Source organism: Protomyctophum bolini, assembly GCF_963924005.1.
Source record: "Protomyctophum bolini genome assembly, chromosome: 23".
Classification (NCBI taxonomy): Eukaryota; Metazoa; Chordata; class Actinopteri; order Myctophiformes; family Myctophidae; genus Protomyctophum; species Protomyctophum bolini.
In genome coordinates, this window is record NC_137884.1 from 15395556 (window position 1) to 15419362 (window position 23807).

The following is a 23807-nucleotide window of genomic DNA, read 5'->3' on the forward strand; positions in this document are numbered from 1 at the left end:
CCTGAGTCGGTTGCTAGGCAACGCCTTGCTCACACCCACACGCACGGAACGTGCTCGACTACTGTTCTAATTAGGATCTTCTCTGGCTCTTTTCTCAAACTACGTCGCTGTTCATTGTGCTGATCAGACATCCGGGTTCGGATCTGATTTCAGATTTTTCATCGCATTGCGGTTGAAATATAATCGAGAAAGATAGCTATAGCGTGAGCTAACATTAGCCTTTTCATACCATGGAGGTCTGCGAGCGGGGAAAACGGAAGTACTTGAGTTGTAAATCTCCCCAATTCCGGCCCGCGCAAGCTATTTGCCACTTGTGGCCACATGGCAGCAGTCTAAGGTTGCATTCACACCTCTACTTCGGTAGACTCTGGGTGGAGAAGTTGCATCATTCTTGCATATTTTATTCACAAGTTCACACTGGCTGTGTCAAGCGCAGCAGGGAACTTTATCAATGTGTTAATCTACACAGTGAAATCTATGGTGTTAAAAAAAAATACTCTTGAGTAATAGTTAGGACGTACAAAGTGCAAAACTATCTGAAGTTAATTACAATATGTACTCCCATTGATGATGATCCGATCATCATATAACATTATTATGCACGTGCCATTTTAGCTATACAGTTTTATAGATCATGCTGAGCAAAGGTGTTTAATTTTGAAGTTTTTATATTTAAACAAGATGAAGAAAGTCTCAACTCGGATCCCCGCACACAATGACAGCCCTCTTCCTGGCTTAAGCAATTGATTAATGTGCAGCTCGTCTCACCATATTTCGATGAGGGCTTCGGTCTCCTTATTTGACCACATCTATCCACGGTAACGGACCTAACGGGACATCTTTGCGCTACGTCAAATATGCCGTCTCCAACTGTGTTTACTGAGTCCTCATTCATCCACCACATTGTTTGCTCCGTTTTTTTTATGCGGATTGCATTCACTTCACACCTGCAGTGAATCGAAGTCAGGTGCGCTTGGAAGCGAAACGAAAGTGCGAAACCCCCATTTTTATTTTGGCGAACTAGAATGCGATTGTTTGATCCGCATCAGAGTTCGAATGAGTGTGAACAATAATGGAATTTGTATTTATTCATTGCAGTGGTTCTCAAACCTTTTTAATTTCAAGTGGCGCCATAACTCTGAGTAACGGTGCAAGGGTTCATTTGGAACCCCCTCAAGGAACCCTGAGAGTCCCTGGTCCCCATTTGAGAACCACTGTCTTAGATCTTTTTTACACGCTGCCATCGGATAGGTACTCAGTATTGACAGAAACGAAAGTTTCCGGAATCGGTATTGGGAAGGAATAAATGGTATCGGACGGTACATCTCAAGTCGGAATGATTTGAATGCCACTCACAGCCTTTGCTTGCTTTAAGTGTGACTAATCACCCTGATTGTCAACCGCGTTGAAGAAGCCTAGTGTCGGAACGCGTCGGTCAGCTCTGGCTTGCTCAATAAATACATAATTTATCAGTTTTTTTTATCAGATGTCTGATTCATTGTAATCATTAGGGACACTGTATGGCAGTTTAAAATCCTAGCGCAACCTCTGGTCCAAAATAAATCCATTGAAGAGCCCAGTCAATCCCCTGTGCTTCCAATGGGGATGGATTTGAATTCATCTCATTTCCATGCAAGACGGCTCTGTCAGGTTGAGGTTACCTCAGATGAAGGCAATCACATTTACTCAAAAATCAAGAGGGACATTTTTCTTAGAACTACTCTACACAACACGGACGCTTTAACACAAGGACTGTGAATGCATATTTATAGCGAAGGCAGTCTGATTGTCCCAGGGAGTTTATCATCAAGGACATTAGAGACCTAAAGCGGAATAATAGTGGAGCTTCCACTGATTTCTCCGGAGCGTGTCTGTCTGTCTGAAAGAGCTTTTGGGAGAAGCTGTCAAACGATTTCATATCAGCCTTCTGCCAGCCTCCTCCACTCTGACAGCTTTCTCTGTATGTGTATTAACTTTAGCTGAAATCATAGTGTGTTAACATGCAGCCATATAATATATAGTGTTCTTCTGGGACATTCCCCATTCCTTATCTTATCTGTGTAACTTACGTTTCAGTTAGATGTGCCGATACCATATTTTGCTTCCTGAATCAGATAACATATAACTTGCGTATTCGTCGATGCAGAGTACCGAATCCAATACGATACCAGTATGTTGTTTAAATCGAATCTAGGATAGTGGGTCCCAAAGTGGGATACAGGGACTCTGGGTTCCTTGAGTGTGTTACAAATGGACCATTACAGGTCTGTAACTCTGAGAGTTTACAAATGGAACCAAATAGACCCTTACGGGTCCACGCATGCACACACACACACACACACACACACACACACACACACACACACACACACACACACACACACACACACACACACACACACACACAGTATGTTACCAGTAAGACGCCTTAAGGCGACGGGCGACTGCAGGGCTGACACACTGTACTGTGTGTGTGTGTGTGTGTGTGTGTGTGTGTGTGTGTGTGTGTGTGCGCGCGGCGTCGTTACAGTGTCAGCATAGTAAGTGTGCGACCTTCGGTTCGCAATAATATTAAAGGGACATTTCACCGCTGAAAAAAACTGCAGTCACTCAATGTTAATAGTATTTGTAGTAGATAACTGTAGCACAATTTGAACTCTCTTTGACTAGGGTTTGACTGGATTGCTGAATTCCTACAATGCCCATAATGCTTTGGTGCATTTCCTCTCCTTGTGGAGACGTAAGAGGGGGAAAAAAACCCCAAGAAAGTGTTTCTTGTGTCCTAAACATCATTAAAATAGCTCTGGATGCAAAGGGGGTGAAGTGGTCCTTTTTTTAAATAGTTGTTTTGTTCACTCTCCATATTGTGTCTTGGCCCTCCTCAGGTGAAGGAGAACCTGCTGTCCTGTAAGATGCTGCTGCACTGCAAGAGGGACGAGCTGAGGAAGCTGTGGATCGAAGGCATCGAGCACAAACACGTCCTGCAGCTGCTGGACGAGATCGAGAGCATCAAGCAGGTTCCTCAGAGGCTGGAGGAGTCCATGGCCAGCAAGCACTACCTCCACGCCACCGACATGCTGGTACGTACGTGGCTCTTTAACCAAGCCCATTTAGGTGTAAACAATGTCTTCTAAATCCTGACAGTTTTCTGTCAAGGACCCCGAAAATGATGTTGAAATTGGCCACCGACGTCCATCTGAACATACAGTATGTTATTCCAGGAACCTCTCGGAAGCAAAGATTTGAGTTCAAAACGTTCGCTCTGAAAGAATATACATTCAAAGATTTGCGCCACATTTTCAAGATAAAAAAAAAAAGCAGATCTACAAGCTCATAGCACGGCACTTGGTGCCGCACTATGAGCTTGTAGATCTGCTATTTTTCACACTGTCCAATTATGAATAAACAACTGTTTTTAGGAGAGAAAAAATTCAAAGGCTAATAACATTAAGCTAAGACTAAAACGCAGAAAGGGAGACTTGATTTGAGTTAGCAGTTGGGAGGGAAAGCGAGTCCGACATACTAACAGTCCGACAGTCATGCTGAGTCCGACACCCTAACCTAACCCTAACCGCACGCGGACACCACGGGTGATTTTTAACCCGCCGCGGGTTAGTTTTTGGCTTTGCAACTTGGGGGACCAGGATGTCCAGGGCTGAGGGAGTGGGAGGGGGGGGGGGGGGGGGGGTGTGTTACTGTGTTGGAGGAGTTCAGAGAGCTAGAGGGGACACTGGTTGTTGAGTTCTTTGTATGTGGTCATCAGTATTTTGAAATCTATTCTGTGTTTTACTGGGAGCCAGTGAAGGTCGTGGAGGACTGGGGTGATGTGTTCTCTGGATCAGGTTCTGGAGAGGAGGCGGCCAGTGAGTTTTGCACATATTGAAGTTTCTTGTTCAACTCGGGTGGCTTGTTGTCTAAAACGTTTTAATTTCAAAGACTTCTAACCTGACCTGTTGCGATTTTTTTAAATTGTGCTCGTAAAAACATGGATGTTCTGTATGATCACCTCAATCTGAACATCAATTCCAATAGAAATGCTGCTTTAGACTGTAGCTAATGATAGACTGCATGATGGAAAATGATCGATGACATCACCAGCGCGGAAGGAAAGGAAATCATTTTACTCGCCCAATGTCGGCATAGTTTGAAAAGATTAGAGACCCTCTGGAATTGACATACAGTGCTACAATAAAACAAACTAGTTTTCTATTGGAAAGATTAGATGCAAGGTAACTTCTCTGATTGTAAACTGAAACTATTGTTCTATTGTGAGGAGGATATGTGACAATCTGCCATTAACCCTCTGCGTGTTGAAAGGTTGCTCCCAAAAGGAGCTAGAAACTCTACCAGCTAATGTTGTGTAATGACTCTTTTTTACACATAAACAATGGGCAAAGATGCCCTTTAATCTGGGGGCGTGCCTATACACTTCACTAGGTCATTAACAGATCGCTTGAATGATCACAGGCATGGATAGTTTACTTTGTATAGCACATTTCATACACTCCTCTACTCTACTCTACTCTACTCTACTCTCGCACACACACACACACACACACACACACACACACACACACACACACACACACACACACACACACACACACACACACACATACACACATACACACACCTATGGTTTACCCCTCGGTGAAGTCCAGTGTCCTCCAGAGGAATTTGATAAGCTGTCATACGCTCTCTTCTCTTCTCTCTCCTCTCCTCTCCTCTCCTCTCCTCTCCTCTCCTCTCCTCTCCTCTCCTCTCCTCTCCTCTCCTCTCCTCTCCTCTCCTCTCCTCTCCTCTCCTCTCCTCTCTAGTTAAATCACCAGAGGCTTCATATTGTTGATTAGCCTGACAGGCTGGGCCCCCTAACGACATTAAGCAGCCATCCTCCGTCATCCCAGCACTAATGACACACACACTGTCACACACACACACACACACACACACACACACACACACACACACACACACACACACACACACACACACACACACACACACACACACACACCTCTCTGAAAATACAGTATTATCTCAGCCCTGCACATTAGCATGATATAAGTATTTGGTCTTGTACATAAAATGATGTTATTTTCTCGCACACGCACACAGTCACACACACACACACACACACACACACACACACGCAGTCAGGCATGCAGAGTAATGCTATTAAGTCGACTGGGGGATGATCGAGGCGCTGAATTATCACATCTCTCACTAATGTGGTTCTCATCTGCATCAACACACACTTGACCCCCTGACCCCAACCCCCCCCTCCCACCCCAACCCCCCCCCCCCTCCCCTCCTGGTGTTCCCCCCATGACACACACCCACCCAGGTCTCTATCATCCAACCATTAGTACCCTTCTGATTAATAACACACACACACGCACACGCGCATGCGCGCACACACACTCATTTCCTCTTGCGAAGATTTATTAAATACTAACATGCCACAACCAGCGCTGCTAATGAAAACAGAGAGGAGGTGGAGGGGGAGGGAGAGAGAGCTTGAGATAGAGAGAGACATGGAGAGAGTGGCGGAGAGGTAGGTAGAGAGAGAGAGAGAGAGAGACAAGGATATAAGGGGGAGTGACTCATGATCATAAAGTCTGCAGGTTGCAGGGGAGAGGAAACCTCTCCATTCACTCATTTGAATGTACTTTCACAGTTCTGTTGACAGCCCTGTTCCAGGTGTGTGTGTGTGTGTGTGTGTGTGTGTGTGTGGGGGGGGGGGGGGTGTGTGGTCGTGTAACAAATTCATTTTCATAAAATTGTAACCGGAAGTAGATGTTTACCAGGCCACCAGCCTGAGGCCTGTACTCGGCAAATGACATCACTAGTAGTCAGTAATTGAAATGGCACCTAATGGGAAATAATACGACTTGTACTCAGCGACAAAACCTTACGTAAACCACACTGAGCTGACTATTCAATTACCACTAGGGCTGCAACAGTTAATGGAACGAATAGCTTTAGCCCATTATAATTCATTTTTTAACACAATTATAGCTTCTATAGTGTTTCTTCAGAAACACTGAAAATAACAGATCTACAAGCTCACAACGCGTTGCAAAACATCGTCTTGTGATCAATTTGGATAGAAAGAAGACACCCCCCCCCCCCCCCCACCAAAAAAAAAACCCCCAAACAAAACCGATGGAGGCACAATTCTAAAATAAAATATTTGGGATCAATATTCGTAGGAAAATGAGCCTATATGTTATTTAGTCTGGGGTCGTCCTAAGCATGTTGCACCATGGAAATGGCCTGTACTGTACAAGCTATTTTTCCTATTTTAAGATTAGAGCATTTGAAGTGGTCATGCTCTAATCTTAAAAAAACTATTCATATTTTATATGGAAGGTGCTTCTGAGCATTATTATGCTCAGAAGCACCTTCCATATAAAATCTGAATAGTTTTTTAATATATTATACTGCATAAAAGCAAAGGTTAAAGCCTCAATCTGTGCTTTCTTCAACGGGTTGTCCAGTACTGTATTCAGAACATCAGGAACAATTCATTTTTCACTCCTCCGCGTCATCAGTGCCCATACCCGAGGCGGGGTTGGCGAAAGGGCCTGTGTGGAGTTTGCATGTTCTCCCCGTGTCCCCTAGGGTAGATACCCTCACAAAAACATGCAGTAATCCTGGTCTCTAAAACTACCTCCCCCTGGCCAGCCGGGGCGCCTGATGGAGGGGAAAGGAACTGGTCCGAATAACGTGTCCCTTCCACGCGCTACGTCCGGCCGGGGAAACTCCCCCCTGTCAGGTGAAAAGAAGCAGCTTGGACTCCTCATGCATAGAAGGAGGCATGAGGTCAGTCCGCTGCCCCCCCAGGTTGGCAGAGGAAGTGTAGCGCCCAGGATTACATTAGATAATTGGCACTGGGTGAAAAGAAAAACTGGGTTACAAAATTGTGGGATAAAATGTATTTGTGTGTGTCCTGTATGCAGGTGTCTGCGGTGGAGTCCCTAGAGGGTCCCCTGCTGCAGGTGGAGGGTCTGGGAGACCTGCGCCTGGAGCTCCACAGCAAGAAGCTCAACATCCACATGGTCCTCATCGACGAGCTCCACAGGCACCTCTACATCAAGTCCACCAGGAACCTGGGTCTGAAGAACAAGGACAAGAACGCTGCTGCTCGGCTCCCTGGGTAAGAACCAACCTGGGTATAGAACCTGGGTCTCAAGAACAAGGACAAGAACGCTGCTGCTCGGCTCCCTGGGTAAGAACCAACCTGGGTATAGAACCTGGGTCTCAAGAACAAGGACAAGAACGCTGCTGCTCGGCTCCCTGGGTAAGAAGTTAAGAACCAACCTGGGTATAGATGGAGGGTATGCGTGTGACATCATCATCATACCTGGAAGTTATGCGGGAACGCCTACTGAGTGGCAAACATCTACTTTCTGGCCTTGACAGCCCCTACATCCACACAGAAAAGTCCTATTTAATTGCATTAAATGACTTTAAACCACATTAAATTAACTTTGTCACTCACTTTGCCACTCGATTTGCCACTCACTTTATGCATGCGCATACCCTCTATTGTATAGAAAGATAGATCATCCCAATTGGAGCCACTAGCGGCGAAATTGGACACAAATACTACAAATTATTAAGAAAATATGTATTAGGCTTTTTGCGTCAATGTGTGGCTTCATAATTCAGCTAATCGAGAAATAGTCGAAGAAATAATATCTGAGAATATAATATTGTATAATGTTGTCAGCCCCATAAACTTCAGTATTTAGTTAGTATGCAGTGAGGCGTGTGGCCAGACAACCTCATGGCAAAATGTTCTCCTCCGACCAACACGACCAATTCTACTGTGCAGCATTAAGACCCTAGCGTGCGCATGTGTGTGTGGGGGTGGTGTTGCCTTCCAATGAGCCATTTACTGAGACTCTGGCCCGGGAGGAGGAGGGTGGGTGGAGGTACTGTACGGGTGGTGTTCCTTCCAGACGCCACCTTTTGACACAGTGTTGTGGCTGCTGCTAAGTGAGAGCGGCGTATGGAGAGGCTGCTGTGTTGTTAGAACACGCCCCGACACAGACACGCTGGGTACCTGCCACTCTCTGACCCCGGGTAATAAATCACCACACCTCACCGTAATTACTGCACCACACACACACACACACACACACACACGTGTATACAAGCACTTAAACACACGCACGCACGCGCGACTGAATAGTGTAAACGCACACGGGTCTACACACATATGTACTCTCAAACGAGTGCACAAGGGCGACAGCACAGCGGCACGGTGACCTGTGTCAGGTTGATGTGTCTCACCGCGGCAGGATTGACTTGTCACTGGTTGATAGCGGAAGGTGGCTAGAATACAAGAACGTTCGCCCCAAAACACCTTGGAATGGTCGCCGCCAGGTGTTCCTAAACGTAACCTCAGTAAAACTATGCCTAAACCTAGCCTTATTCCTAAACGGAACCTCAGTAAAACTATGCCTAAACCTATCCTTATTCCTAAACGTAACTTCAGTAAAACTATGCCTAAACCTAGCCTTATTCCTAAACGTAACCTCAGTAAAACTATGCCTGAACCTAGCCTTATTCCTAAACATAACCTCAGTAAAACTATGCCTAAATCTAACCTTATTCCTAACCTTAACCTCAGTAAAACTATTCCTAAACCTAACCTTATTCCTAAACATAACCTCAGTAAAACTATGCCTAAACCTAATCTTATTCCTAACGTTAAAACCAAAAAACGACTTAATTTAATATAGTTAAAGTAAGAGTAAGAGAGTTTTCGAATGAGAATCAGACTAATCAATTTAGTTAAAATATCAGTTAGAATTTTGTTTGGCATCGAGTTGTTTGTATCTAAAAAGCTTTTAATTGTTTGTTTGATTAATACATTATGTAAATAAAATAATAATAACCGATCAAATTATTGCTAAGAACATTACGTGTAATAAAGTCATAATACTGTTAATTTAGCTGTCTTGTGTCAGAGCAGGTAAACACACGGAGAGAAACAATCCAAAACAATTTGATGAGCTCTAATTGTTTTCATTTAGGCCTACAGAAAATAATTGGATGGTTGCAATTAGTAACCCTTGGTGATGCTACATGTATTTATATAACTACTTCTCATTCCAAAGGCAGTCAGCCCAAACCTTTCCAACAGGTTGTTCATCACTCCATTAAGTGTTGCTCGCCTTATAATGGGCCTCCCCCGCATATTAAAATATCCTTTTAGCACCACAACCAAATGGAGTGTTCCACTTTAAGCATTCAAAGCACAAAGCACAGTTGTATCTGAAAAGCTGCCCGATACTGCCCATAATGCTGGTATCAGTATCGGTCAATATGTCAGCACTGATTGAACGACACTCACTGTGTCATTCTGATACCATGTCTTTTATCACATGATGACATGTCATTTACATTCATCAATATTATTATTTATTTTTTTATGCTTTTAAAATAAAAATGTAATGCAGTTGATGTTGCACTACTGTTTAATACTCTCACTGTACTATTTACATTATTATTTTTTACTAACTTGTAGCTGCACTTTAACAATTATTAATGGCACGCACGCACACGTGCACAAAGAGAATAAACGAAATGGGGCACTACAGCAGTGTTACACCAGTGTCAAAACTTCAAACTGCTATAAAACTCAGTGACCATTGCTCTGACCAGCACAGCATATAGGGCTGGATTTGAAAGTCTGAATATTATGAAAATAGGCTTTTCTCACAGTGTTTATTCTTTCTTAGGTCATATTTGAGAATTTTAGTATCTTTTATAATTGATTGCTTTTGATGCAGTAATGGTCTTTTTAAATAGTTTTTTTCCTCCCACTTGGTTCTTATAATGGAAATTTGCAGATGCTCTGTATACGCTTACACTTACTGTCAGAAAGCAATGTTGCGCATTAACCCATTTTGGGTGTTAGCATTATGTTATGCTTTAGCTATTGAAAAATAGCAGATCTACAAGCTCGAGTGGCGTGCTGTGAGCTTGTAGATCTGCTATTTTTGAAAAATCGAAGAACGACTGACATAGAAACATAGCTTTTTCAGAATACTGTGGGGATGTAGAAGACATTTTTTTAATCTGATCTCAGGTCAAAATGGGCTAAGGAAATCATCTGGGGTCCTTCCCCAAAATCATGTGTGGACCCCACTGAGTGTCCTGACCCACAGGTTGAGAACCATTGTCTTGGAGAAGCTGTAGAAATGTCAAGCTGTAAAGGACCACTCCCCCCTTTTCCACTGTCTCTGCAGCTCCGCGGTGAAAGACGCGTCGCCCATGCCCACGATGGACGTCACCTCCATGTCCACCCCTCGCAAGCTCCTGGACTCTTCTGCGCAGTTCAGCACCCCCGGAAGCGGCAGTGGTACGTTCCCGTTCTCACACGCAGGCTATAGAGCCTGGCCAATACTTCAGTTTTATATCAGCCATTCATTTGGGTTTTAAAACGACATCGGCTATAGTGTGGGGGCGGCTCCTTTCACACGGTTTCACAAATCGCACATTAGGACTTGGTCATACAAACATTCTCTGTCGTGAGATATATTTATTTTAATCCATGAATATCAGCAACAGACGGGGGCACGGTGGCATAGTCTGTAGCGCGGCGGCATAGTCGGTCGCCTCATGGCTAGAAGGCCCTGGGTTCGATTCCCGCTGGGGGCGTGTTCTCTCGTCCACGTCATCAGTGCCCATACCCTAGGTGGGGTTGGCGAAAGGGCCTTTCAGTGCAAGGAATTTTTTTTTTTATAACTTTATTTATAAGATTTTCAATTTTTGTAGACAAACAACCCCACATATACCCCACCCTCCCCGGTTCCATCACAAAGCAAGACAACAACAACACACACAAAAAAAAACAAAAAAAAAACATCATAATAAAATAAACAGGTATTAAAGGATATAAATAATAAATTAAGTAAATACAATAAAATAATTTTTTTGCCTTTTACTAGATTAAGGGGCTACACAGTGAACCAAATTACATGTAGGAAAAACACTTAGGACACATCATCAAAGGACAGTGAGTCGGAGGACAGTGAAAGGGTGAATTCAAGGAAAGGGGACCAAGCCTTTACAAATTTCTAATTTGTATCTGAGCTTCTCCAATGGAATAAAGGATAGAACATCCTTGACCCAACTTGTAAATGTTGGAGGTTTATCAGATTTCCAATTGCGGAGAATAAGTCTCCTCGCTATGAGTGAAGCAAAAGCTATGAAATTGGCTTGGGAAGAAGTAATTGGTGCATCGTCGTTGGGAACTCCAAATATAGCAGTTATCGGGTTGGGCGCAATTGGCATATGACAGATGGTTGAGAAAGCATCAAAAATACTATTCCAAAATGGGTTCAAGGAAGTGCATCCCCAGAACATATGTCCAATAGAGGCTGGCTCCAGGTGACATCTTATACAAGTAGAGTCAATGTCAGGATAAATTTTAGATAGTTTTTCTCTCGAGAAATGCAAACGATGTACTATTTTGAATTGAATTAGGCAATGTCTAAGACATAAAGAGGTTGTATGAATACGCCTCAAAGAGAGTTCCCACAACTCTTCCTCCAGCTCTAAATTCAGGTCCTGTTCCCAGGCTGATTTTGTTTTATCCAAGAGAGGAGGGCCAATCTCCTGTAAAGCCTTATATATATTAGATATGCTACCTTTGGTGTATGGGTCCCAGTCTAGTATGGTGTCTACTATACTCTTATCTGGCATAGCTGGAAATGGAAAGTGTTCCTTAGCAAAACTTCGAACTTGGAGGTATCTGAAAAAGTGAGAATTTGGTAGCTCATGGTCATCTTGGAGGTTTTTAAAGGATGCAAATGTGCCATCTATGAATAAGTCGCTAAAGAAAATCAAGCCATTGACGTGCCATGTTTTAAAAGCTGAGTCCTCTCGCGAGGGAGGAAAAAGATGATTGTTGGTCACGGGCATATGGCCACACGTATTATTAAAATCAAAGTGTTTTCTGAATTGGCGCCAGATTCTGAGAGAGCTATTTATTACTGGATTGCTAGAGCGTATGGAATTACCATTTGGCAGTGAGGAGCACAACATGGCCACTAGAGAGATCCCGGGATCAGTTAGAGTTTCCATACTGGCCCAAATTGGACCATGTTTGTATTCATGGACCGCAACCCAATAACTCACCTTTTTAATATTTGCCGACCAGTAATAAAACATAAAATTAGGCAATCCCAGGCCTCCTGATGGTCTTGGTAATTCCAAAAGAGCTTTTTTGGCACGCGGACGGGCTTTATTCCAAATAAAAGTAGAAATACAACTATTAAGGTCCCGGAAGAAGGTTTTAGTTAAGAACAAAGGAATCATTTGGAATAGATACAAAAAACGGGGCAAGACAGTCATTTTAATTGTGTTAACTCTGCCTGCTAACGAAACGGGCAACGAAGCCCATCTCACGAGATCCAATTTTGTGCGGTCTAGAAGCTTTTTAAAGTTGTGTTCATACAGATCCTTATAGGAACGAGTAACGGAGATTCCCAAGTAGGTAAAGGAATGAAGTTCCAGCTTGAATGGGAGGTTGGTATAGTCAAGATCTAAGGCCAGGTGGTTAATTGGGAAAAAAAGACTTTTAGAAAAATTCAATTTATAGCCTGAAAGCCTGCCAAAGTGATTGAGTATGTCTATGAGCAAAGGGATGGATTCGAGTGGATTTGAAATATATATGAGCAGGTCGTCCGCGTAAAGCGAGGCCTTGTGTACGGAGCCCCCCCTCTCAATGCCAGCTATTCTGTCATCTTCTCTAAGAGCTATAGCTAAGGGTTCAATAGCGATATCGAATAAATATGGTGAAAGACTACAACCTTGGCGGACCGAACGCTGGAGCTGAAAGTAATCTGAGCATATAGAATTTGTCAGTACTGCAGCTTTAGGAGCTGTATAAAGAAGTGTGATCCACTTGATAAATGATGGGCCAAATCCAAACCTCTCTAAGACCGTTAGTAGGTACCTCCACTCAATTCGGTCAAAAGCCTTCTCCGCATCGAGCGACAGTACCGCCTCCGGCCACTGGGTCGACTGAGAGGAGTAGAGTATGTTGAACAGTCGACGCATATTATAAAAAGACTGTCTACCAGGCACAAAACCCGTTTGACATGGTGCGATAACCTTGGGAATTACTGCATCGAGCCGATGGGAGAGGATCTTGGTGAGGATTTTATAATCACAACAAAGAATACTTATAGGCCGATATGCACCACAGTCTAGAGGATCTCTACCCTTTTTAAGTAAAACTGCAATAGTTGCTTGTGTCATTGTCTCCGGCAACTTCTTGGCTATAAATGCTTCTTTGTATACTGAACCTAGGATGGGGGTCAATTTTGCGGAGAAGGCTTTGTAAAATTCTATAGGAAAACCATCAGGCCCCGCTGCCTTGCCGCTGTGCATAGAAGTAATAGCTTGAGCGATTTCCTCCAATGATATGGCAGCCCCAGTACTAGCCTGGGCTGCTGGGCCAATTACTGGAATGTTAATTTCGTCAAGAAAAGCATTAATTTCTGAAGTATCAACATTGGACTCTGATGTATAAAGATTACTATAAAACTGTCTGAACTGATCATTAATGATTTTAGGATTTGTGGAGGTCTCACCCGGTGCTACACGTATCTCTGGAATAGCTCTGCCCGCCGCTGCCTGCTTAATTTGGTGGGCTAGGAGTTTACCCGATTTATCACCATGCTCGTAAAACATTTGCCTAGATTTAAATAGAAGCTGTTCAGTATGTTTTATCGATAAGTTATCAAATTCCACTTGCAGCAGTAGACGTTCTTTATATAATTCAGGATCAGGGTCAACAGAGTATTTTTTGTCTAATTCAGCTATTAGAGTGGACAGTTCTGTAATACGTTGGGTACGTATCTTCTTATCAAAAGCTGAATAAGAAATAATTTGTCCTCTTAGGTAGGCTTTAAGGGATTCCCAAATAACAGTAGAAGACATTCCTGGGGTAGAATTAGTAGTTAGATAAGTATCAATATGGCCATTCATTAATTTTATGAATTTATCACTGGTTAGTAATAGAGGGTTCAGACGCCAGGTTCGCTGAGGCGCTACACTGTTGGGGAAACACATATCCAGTTGGACTGGGCTATGATCAGATATTACTATACTGTGATATTGGCAATTTGTAACAAATGGGAGAGAGCCACTATCGAGGAGAAAGAAGTCGATTCTGCTGAACGAGTGGTGAACGGGGGAAAAAAATGAGTATTGTTTAGCTGTTGGATTAGCCCTCCTCCAAGGATCTGAAAGTTTATAGGAGTCCATAAATGATAAAACAACCTTACCGGATTTGGAAATTGTACTGCCGGGCCTAGGTCTGGATCTATCCAAGTCTGGATGTTGAACAAGGTTCCAGTCCCCAGCTTGGATCAGATAATGTGTGTGGAGATCTGGTAGCTTTGCTATAAAACGAGAGAAAAACTGTGGATTGTCCCAATTAGGTCCGTAAACATTAGCCAACACCACCTGTGAGCCAAAAAGACTTCCAGAAACTATTACGTATCTGCCATTGTTGTCAGAAATCACTGAAGTGGGGACAAAAGGGACCCCCTTCTTAATCAGTATGGCTGCACCTCTAGATCTATCATCAAATTTAGAACAAAAAATCTGTCCGATCCAACCTCTTTCAAGTTTAGATGCATCACTTGTACGGAGATGGGTCTCTTGTAAAAACATGATTTCTGCACCCATAGATTTCAAATGCGTAAATACACGAGTACGTTTAATTGGATGGTGGATCCCCTTAATATTCCAACTAATAAATCGAATTGAGCCTAAGTTACCGACATTGGGACACATCATGATAAATTAGTGAAAATATTGAAAGAAAATATCAGGTACAACAGGTCCAGCAGGTCCAGATACGACGTAACCCTCAAGCATAATCGTTCAAAAGTGAAAAGGCACACATTATAATAATGAAAACCATATTTAACAAAAAACAAATGGGGAAGGGGGAAAAAAAGAAAAAGGAAGGAACCTAAACCCCTGTGCTGATCAACTAACCCGAAAGAGATCGCACGTTCCTCCTCTAAGCTAGAGAAGGAAAAGCACATAGTGAGTGCTCAAAACGCTGGGAAACCGCAAAGCAAAAACGGAGAAACCACACTTTAAGAGTGTAGTTAACGAAGAGCCCTGAACCTAACAGACGGGGCTCCGCCAAAATCCAAATTGGAAATAAAAATATAATAATGAACACATTATTACACATTATACATAGCCTAACTCAAATATTCAACGCCATGTGCAAGGAATTTCTTGACATAAAGTAGCTCATAACATGTCTATGGTGGATGTTTATGAAACAAACACTTTGCAGATAGAAAGAGCATCATTCAAGCTTTTCGTACAGCTGCAATTTCAGTGAGTTTGACATCATTTAATACAATTAGATAGGAATTTGTCTGTTTAGATATATGGGCAGTCATTGGCAAATTGCGGCTAGTTTCCACCCTGCCATTAACCTGTGGAAAGATGACCGCCGTGTCCATATGGTCTATTGCGTATTCAAACATGAGTATTCTGAACATTTTGAGCATCTCAGGAAATCTGTCGCACAAACAGTTTAGAAGATATAGAGCCATGTTTGAAGTTGCTGTCTGGTGTGGTCATTTCTGGGCATTTCGCCCCGGATCGAGAATTCTTCACAGTTCCCACGTTGTTCGCAGCGGTCATATTAGTCAAAACAGTTGAGATATTCTCCGCTAAATGAAGCGCATACATGTCTTAGCCAGGTCCTGGAGTACAATAGAGGAGAAGAGGAGTGATGCCTTTTTATTTCATTAAAGCTTTCACAATTGCACATTACATCAATATAAACTGGCGACAAATTTGACATGAGGGAGAGAAGCGATGGGAAGGGGACTATTGCAGAGAGGATTATGACTTCTCATGAAGAGTTATTTACCCAGCCGTCCTCTAAATCCACATTAAAAGAGTTTTATAATAATACACAAGCATACCAAACAAAAAATGTGTTGATTTCAGTTCATTTTAGCTCCGTATTGATGTTCAGAGTCCTAATGATGACATTAGCAGAGATCTACATCCCTCCCATTACAGCCATTAGCATATAAACTATGGAATGCACTTCCCATCACAATCAGAACTGCAGCCTCACTCCCAATCTTCCGCCGTAGTCTGAAAACCCACCTCTTCAGACTCCACCATGGCCCGTAGCACCAGCCCTTAGATAGCACTTTATGTAGACTTGGATAGTATTTTAAATATAGCACTTTACGTAGACTTGGATAGTATTTTTAAACAGACTTATAGCATGTTACGTAGACGGCACTAGAATTGCATTTTATGTAGTCATAGCACATGTATAATATATAATATATATATAGTATGTATAGTTTACATAGATACTCCACTGTTACGTTCTTAGCTTACGCATGTTTCATGATAACTACTTTTTGTGATGTATGCCATGCTTTTTGTTACTGCTTAATGTAAATCGCTCTGGATTAAGATAGTCTGCTAAATGCCTAAATTGTAATTGTAAATTGTACACACACACACACACACACACACACACACACACACGCACGCATGCAGAGTGTGATCATCGTCATACGCCTTAAGGTTGGCTAAAGCGGCAATCGCCTGGTCGTGGAGTTTTGTTCGCACCATTATCCCATCGAGACCTGATGCCGATTCTACAAATGCCTTCTAAAGCAGTAGTCCTCACACTTACATAAATATCTTTCCAAAATGTTCCAAAATGGCATATGTAAAGCTGAAGTGACGCACTGTGAGCTTTTTACATAATTAATTACATATCTTTGAATAGTAAACACAAAAATCTAAAATGACAGAGATGCTTTCCCGGTGTTAAAGGATATAGCCAACCTACAAGCAACGCCTCGTGAGCGAGCTTGTAGGTCGGCTATAGTGCAATGATAAATACAGGGGACTTTTCCTTGTAACAGAGTATTTTTATATCTCATTTATTGCCACATTTCCTCCACCACTGATCGTCGTGCGTCGGAAAGCGAAGCATAGTAAAGCAGCCATTAGCCAGCCTGTGTCTCTGGGTGGTGTCGGCTCACTAAGGGAACAAGCATTCATTATGCTGGGTTTCAGCCTGTGTCTCTGGGTGGTGTTTGGCTCACTAAGGGAACAAGCATTCATTATGCTGGGTTTCAGCCTGTGTCTCTGGGTGGTGTTTGGCTCACTAAGGGAACAAGCATTCATTATGCTGGGTTTCAGCCTGTGTCTCTGGGTGGTGTTTGGCTCACTAAGGGAACAAGCATTCATTATGCTGGGTTTCAGCCTGTGTCTCTGGGTGGTGTTTGGCTCACTAAGGGAACAAGCATTCATTATGCTGGGTTTCAGCCTGTGTCTCTGGGTGGTGTTTGGCTCACTAAGGGAACAAGCATTCATTATGCTGGGTTTCAGCCTGTGTCTCTGGGTGGTGTTTGGCTCACTAAGGGAACAAGCATTCATTATGCTGGGTTTCCCGGCACTTCGGGGAGGGACTGATAATGCAGATGTAGCGGCATCACACACGGCAGCAGCCTGTGCGTGTGAATCCTCCGTTGCCTCGTCAACAACATTGTGGAGTCAGCGGATGGCGATGATAATGCTGCTCCTCGGCGCGGCGCCTTCTGCGGCGGCCCGGGGGAGTGCAAATAAGAATGTAATGGAAAAATAAACGTTTAGCCTCACAATAATAGCTTAGTGTGGCTGCTGTCCCATCTATTGCTTATTGGACCATGCACACATTTTGGAAAAAACTCCCTACTTCCTTCACAGGTGTTACCGCTGATACTAATGAAGGCTCTGTTCCAAACAGAGTCAGGGTGCTGATATTGTGCGTGTTGGCTCACTGGAATCGGCCTCAAAGTGTCCTTGAGTTTGTTCCAAATGGCCCCGTGCTGGTGTGTGACTCTGATGGAACCGTTCATTTGTACACTCTTGAGTTATGGGTGCCTTAAATGAAAAAGGTTTGAGAACCACTGCACACTAAATAGAACAGAGCCTTAATTATTTAGTATCATCGGTAACACCTGTGAAGGAAGTAGGGAGGCGGCCCGCAAGTAGGAAGTGTTATTCTGTGTGCATATATAGCATAATGCATAATGTGTGCATAATCCTTGTACAACCCCTCCTAGGCTAATACGTATAGGGTGCTCGGGTGGTGCAGTGGTAAAGTGCTTGCCCACCACCGCAGAGGTTATGGGTTCGAATCCACAGTGGGGCATCCGGCTTTATCGAGGGTCTACACAAATACACATTGCCCGTGTTCGGTGGAGGGAAGCCGGGCGTGGAGGGTGATAATTGTCAGTGCACCTACTACTCCTACTTAGGCAAAAACAGCACTGGATCGTCAATTTTCCGTGAAGAGATTTAGGTGTAGAGGGAGATGCTATAGGGGAGCCCTGGCTGTATCCGGTCATCTAAGTATACATGAAAGGTTTAAGTTGTTAACCAGTTTCAATCTGAGGTCCCTGTGTGCTATTCCTTCTTGCGCAGCAACGTTGCATAACAAAGTATAAAAGAGGTCTTTACTTGTTAACCATACCAACCTGTCTGTGTGTGTGCGTACACCAGCATCTCTGCAGTGTCCAGGCACGCGCACACACAACCAGAGACACATTTAAAACGTGCACTAATACAATTTACAGTAGCGTAGCCCTGTCCTTAATTCATCCTCCGAGCCTAAAAAGCCGATGTTAAACGCATACTGTAACTTTGCCCACATTATGCAAAAAAAGCCCACACAGGCTATTATGTGCTGCTAAGATGTTAATGCCCCATCCTCCACCGCAGCGCTGCCACCAGTGCCAAGGCTCGCCATTTTGTCTGATGGCGTACCAAGCAGAGCAGCTCACTTTGAAGCTGGTAATTACAGTAATTATTGTGCAAAAACTACAGTTAGAAAACGGAGGGTGAAAAGAAAGCGGAGAGGAAATACAGCCGAAGAGTCCATTAAGTTTCCATAAACATTAACTGTGTTAACGTTGGAATGCCCCATCCGATGGAAATTAGAGCTCCACGCTGCCACTCTCAATTTAGCCCCTAATGTAGCCCTCGTCAGTGAGTGAGTGAGTGAGTGGAATTACATTTATGAACCCTAGTAGCGTCCCTATTCTGGTCCGAACATTGTTGCAAAATCAGCCGATGAACAAGGTCACAACGTATTGCCATGCATTTTGAGATTAATTTAAAAGAGATTTGGTGTCGTGTCAAAGGTCATGTCATACCAAGACACAGGATCTGACACGAATTATGGTCAAGATTCAATTTATCCCCTGAGCAAGCAGGCTCTTACCTCAATGGTGAACATTTCAGCAGGGGAGTTCACTGTTCTCTCTCTCTCTCTCTCTCTCAGGGCAACAGGAGACACGTGACAACCAGACAGACCTCCATGAGATCCATCCAGAAGATAACAGTACAGAGTTCATGGGCATCCTGATCAAGGTACGCTCGTTTTGGATCTGCTGCTTCGGCCACGGCACTAGAGATGTACCGATACCATTTTCTCCTTCCTATTGCGATCCATATAATCCTTATAACTTGTTTTGTAATTTAAAAACAATCTAAGACAGTGGCTCTTAAAGTGTCATCCAGGGATTCTCTGGGTTCCTTGACGTAGTTTGAAATGGGCCCTTACAGGTCTTTAACTCTGAGAGTAAGGGTCCATTTGGTTACATTTGTACACTCAGAGTTATGGGGTTCCTTGAAAGTTTGAGAACCACTGATCTAGGAACAAATTAAAATGTAGTGCAGCTACAAGTTAGTGAAATAATAATGTAAATAGTACAGTAAGAGTATAAAACTGAAGCATTCAAAATACAAAATAATTGCTGACTGTAAATGACACATCATCATGTGATGAATTCACTTCATTATGGTATCACTTCATTATGGCATCATTATGGTAAGCTTGTTTGTTGGCTCTCCTCTCCAACATAACATACGGCACGCCTGCATGTGAATTTGAAACTCATGCATTTGTGCTAAAACCTTTGCACATGATGGCAGGACTTTGACTGAACCAAAAACACTGGCTTCGGAATGAAATACTGTACCCAAGGAATGCTATCATCCGTTTATAAAATGTAATTCAAGTTCTGTAAGTCCCATTTTTTTCCCATTTCTCTTTAGGCTCTAGCAAAGCTGAAGAAGATCCCGGAGACTATCAATGCCATCATGGAGCGACTGGAGCCTGAGTTGAACCAGATCCTGAAGAGGTCCACCACCCAGATAGCTGACCACGCTTACCAGAGAGGAGAGACCTTGACCCAGGAGAACCAACCCAGGTAGGACGGATGCAGGGGGGAAACCTACTTCTTAATTTACTTTGAAAGATTTTACTGATAGTTTTTAAAGACTGACTGGGCTGGCCCCAAATCTGTTTTATTTTTTAAGTGGTGCCCTTTGTGTGTGCCTGGCTGGCTGGCTGGCTGGCTGTGTCTGAGCACGAAATCAATAATAGTATAGTAATCAGTGTTAAATTAAACGAAAACATATTTTTTGCGGCAGTAGGCTACTTTCCTGAACGGCGAGTCTACAAATGGATTCCTTAAGGGGAGGCTCCACTCCTCCAGTCACATTTTCCAATGCAATGTGACACCTGGCAAACCTAATCAAATCTCACGGGGGACTAATGACCTTTGTGTTCGGGGGTGAATTAGGGTGCTGAAAAACCTGATCCACAACCTGTAAGTTATTTTGCGTAGAGGTAGAATTAAAGAATCAATGAAGTTTCGCTATTATGCGCTGTGTAATGAGTCTCTCCTTGTGTACATCACATAATGTTGACATGACAGTTTACATGCAAAAATAGCTGCTAGACTTGGAATTCAACGAATGGGGATAAAGAGCCATGCATGGATATTTTCCTCTTCATGTATTATTTCTCTCGCGGATGTCTGCAACTCTGTACTGTTTAGAGTTTAGACTGATGATAGGTTCTTCGTTTACCTAGGATCCTAGTTTTCTTTGTTTACTGTAAATCACTCTGGATTACTAGCGTATGCTAAATGCCTGAAATGTAAATTGTAATTGTCTAGTACTGGACACCAAATCTGCACAAATAATGATAAGTTAATGAAGATTGATGCTAGAGTTAAACTGAGTTTTCTGTTCCCTATTTTGTTAGCTTTTTAGTTGTTTTTCTGACCTCGAGCCGGTGTTGTGTATCGCCATGTTCAGCCATGATGTCATTGCTCATGTTCAAGCACTTTGTTGAAGAATGAGAAGAGAAATATAATATTCCAATGGCCTTTTTTTTTTGTCCCCCAGTTTAAAAAACAACAACAATAATTACACATAAGGTAATGGAAGCAACCACACTCAGTGCATGGTCTCATTTCTTTGGTAAAAAACTTTTAACAAAGAAAAATACAGAACCATGAATCTACAGTGGCTGTATCGCCATGGCCAAGCTATGAGCTAAGAGCAAAAAAAACCTACACACACACACACACACACACACACACACACACACAGATTATGTTGGAGAGAAAAGCGATATAATGACAGCACTTACTGTAGGGAAGCACTTACCTCCCAGACAATATGAATAATGTGTTTTTTTTTGTTTAGTTTTTTTTCCCTGTTATTCATCATTTGTATGCAGGGGGTGAATCCTCATCTTTTGGACTGAACTGACTGTCTGACGAGACATTTTTAACTACATTAATCCACCCGTCCCTCAAAAAGTTCCTGTTCCACTCTGTTATGCAAGGGATAATCAATGGGGAGTGGGTCGTTATTGAGAAAGAAACCCTGCCAGGGTGATTAGGAGACGCTGTAGCGGAGGTGCAAAACACCAGACGTCCTATAGGCTAGTTGCAATGACTAAAGACGTGGCATTGAAAACTCTCCTGAACAGAAGGCCCAATTAATCTCTGACAGCCCCAAAGTTACCGAGGCAAGGACAGCAGTGGAGAAAGCCTCAGAGGACTATCATACGCGTCCACTCCTACACCTGGGTTCTCCTCAAGCAGGACTGTCACTGAATGCAGCCCAATCTGCTCTCCACAACCATACTCGTATTATACTGGTTTCCAAACTTTTCAGGCTGGGACCACCCCCCTCCCCCCCAAAAATTCTGACCTGAGATCAGATTCTAAAAAGGTCTTCTACCTCCTGACAGTTTTCTGAAAAAGCTACGATTTTTCAAAAATAGCAGACCTACAAGCTCGTAGCGCGCCACTCGGTGGCGCGCTATGAGCTTGTAGATCTGCTATTTTTCAATAGCTAAAGCATGACATAATGCTAACACCAAAATGGGATAATCATGTTTGAACTGAACCCTGACACTGAATTTGGCCAATTTGGTGTTAAAACGGTCTTAAAAGCCCATTTAGATTGAGGCCGGGTCTAAAGACGCCTTCTAAATCCTGACCCAAGTGAGAAGACAATGTTGCACATTGTAGCTATTCAACTGGGCACCCCCCAAAAATACATTCGCGGTTTCAGAACCACTGCTTAATTATAGATGTAAACATATTATATATATCTATATGTTATTATACTTTATTATGAATACTGTATGCTACATTATTATGGACTACTGTAGGCCTACATACTGTGAAATACATGCTGTATGATTAGACATAATGTATAATATGTACACTGTATGTGTACGGTATAATGGTTGTCAGATACGTAGTTATAACTATATGGCTTTGTTTCTGTTGTTGCTTTAGTGACAGGGTCTGTGGAATTTAGACAGTGATGGCATGTTTTGGAAAGAGAACCCAGGGTGTTGCACACGCACGCACACACGCACGCACACACGCACACACACACACACTCACACACACACACACACACACACACACACACACACACACACACACACACACACACACTCCTACACCAGACCATGACAACAGAAATTCTACTGCCAGTCTTGGACAGGTGTTTGTGTGCGTGTGTGCATGCAATATTTTTGCCCACCACCTGACTATAACATTTTAAAAGCAGTCACGTCAGCTTCTTGACAGACAGACAGATAACACACACACACACACACACACACACACACACACACACACATACTGGGTGCAGTCTTTGAAACTGTAGGTTTCAGTCTATTGATCCTGAACCATTTAAGGAGCGTCTTGTTTTCTGTCAGATCTCCTCTCCTCTCCTCTCCTCTCCTCTCCTCTCCTCTCCTCTCCTCATCAGATGTAGAATCTCATCTGACCTCGGTGTATTAGGCCACTATGTAGCTCATTCCCAGCCACGCTCCAAAAAGATTGTTTTTACTTAGTAATAATGTGTGTACAGTAAATGCATGTGTGGCTGTGTACGTGTGTATGCATGCTTTCCTGCGCACTGCACTCCTTTGTTTGTTGTTTGCTTCAGATCAATTTAAAGTCGAGCCGTGTTGCTATGGAAACTCCTACCAACGGACCACTTCTACCGGAAGTGCGGTCTTGCATAAAGATCTATACTTGTGTGTGTGTGTGTGTGTGCAGCACTTTGTAGTGAGGGTCACATGGTCACCGCAAGTATAGCAGCATTTCTTGATAAATATGTAGGTATAGTGAGGACATTTTCACTGCAACAGTATCACCGCAATGCTCCATTCTTTCATTATTGGCTGTTGAATTAATATAGCTCATTTTCACCCAAAAAAAAAGAAAGCAGAGAACATTTAATTTTGTATAAATCCTAACATTAGACTGGAACGACTGGAACGTCTTTTTCTATTTCTCGTTATTTCATGGTGTACTCTTCTTCGGAAGCCCTAGGAACACTCAGCCCTCTATTGAAATTCCAAATGACGAACGTCATACAGTACGACATCA

General features: G+C 43.0%; 1 protein-coding gene across 1 annotated transcript in view; it reads left to right on the forward strand.

Annotated features, from left to right (window-relative positions):
* Positions 1-23807, forward strand: part of exoc4 (exocyst complex component 4) — a 153663-nt gene that overhangs the window by 1878 nt on the left and 127978 nt on the right. Inside the window, exons 3-7 of the mRNA XM_080757717.1 lie at positions 2886-3080; positions 6963-7159; positions 10266-10378; positions 19370-19458; positions 20146-20300. Of these exons, the coding sequence (XP_080613843.1) occupies positions 2886-3080; positions 6963-7159; positions 10266-10378; positions 19370-19458; positions 20146-20300 (749 nt within the window). The remainder of the gene's footprint in view (positions 1-2885; positions 3081-6962; positions 7160-10265; positions 10379-19369; positions 19459-20145; positions 20301-23807) is intronic.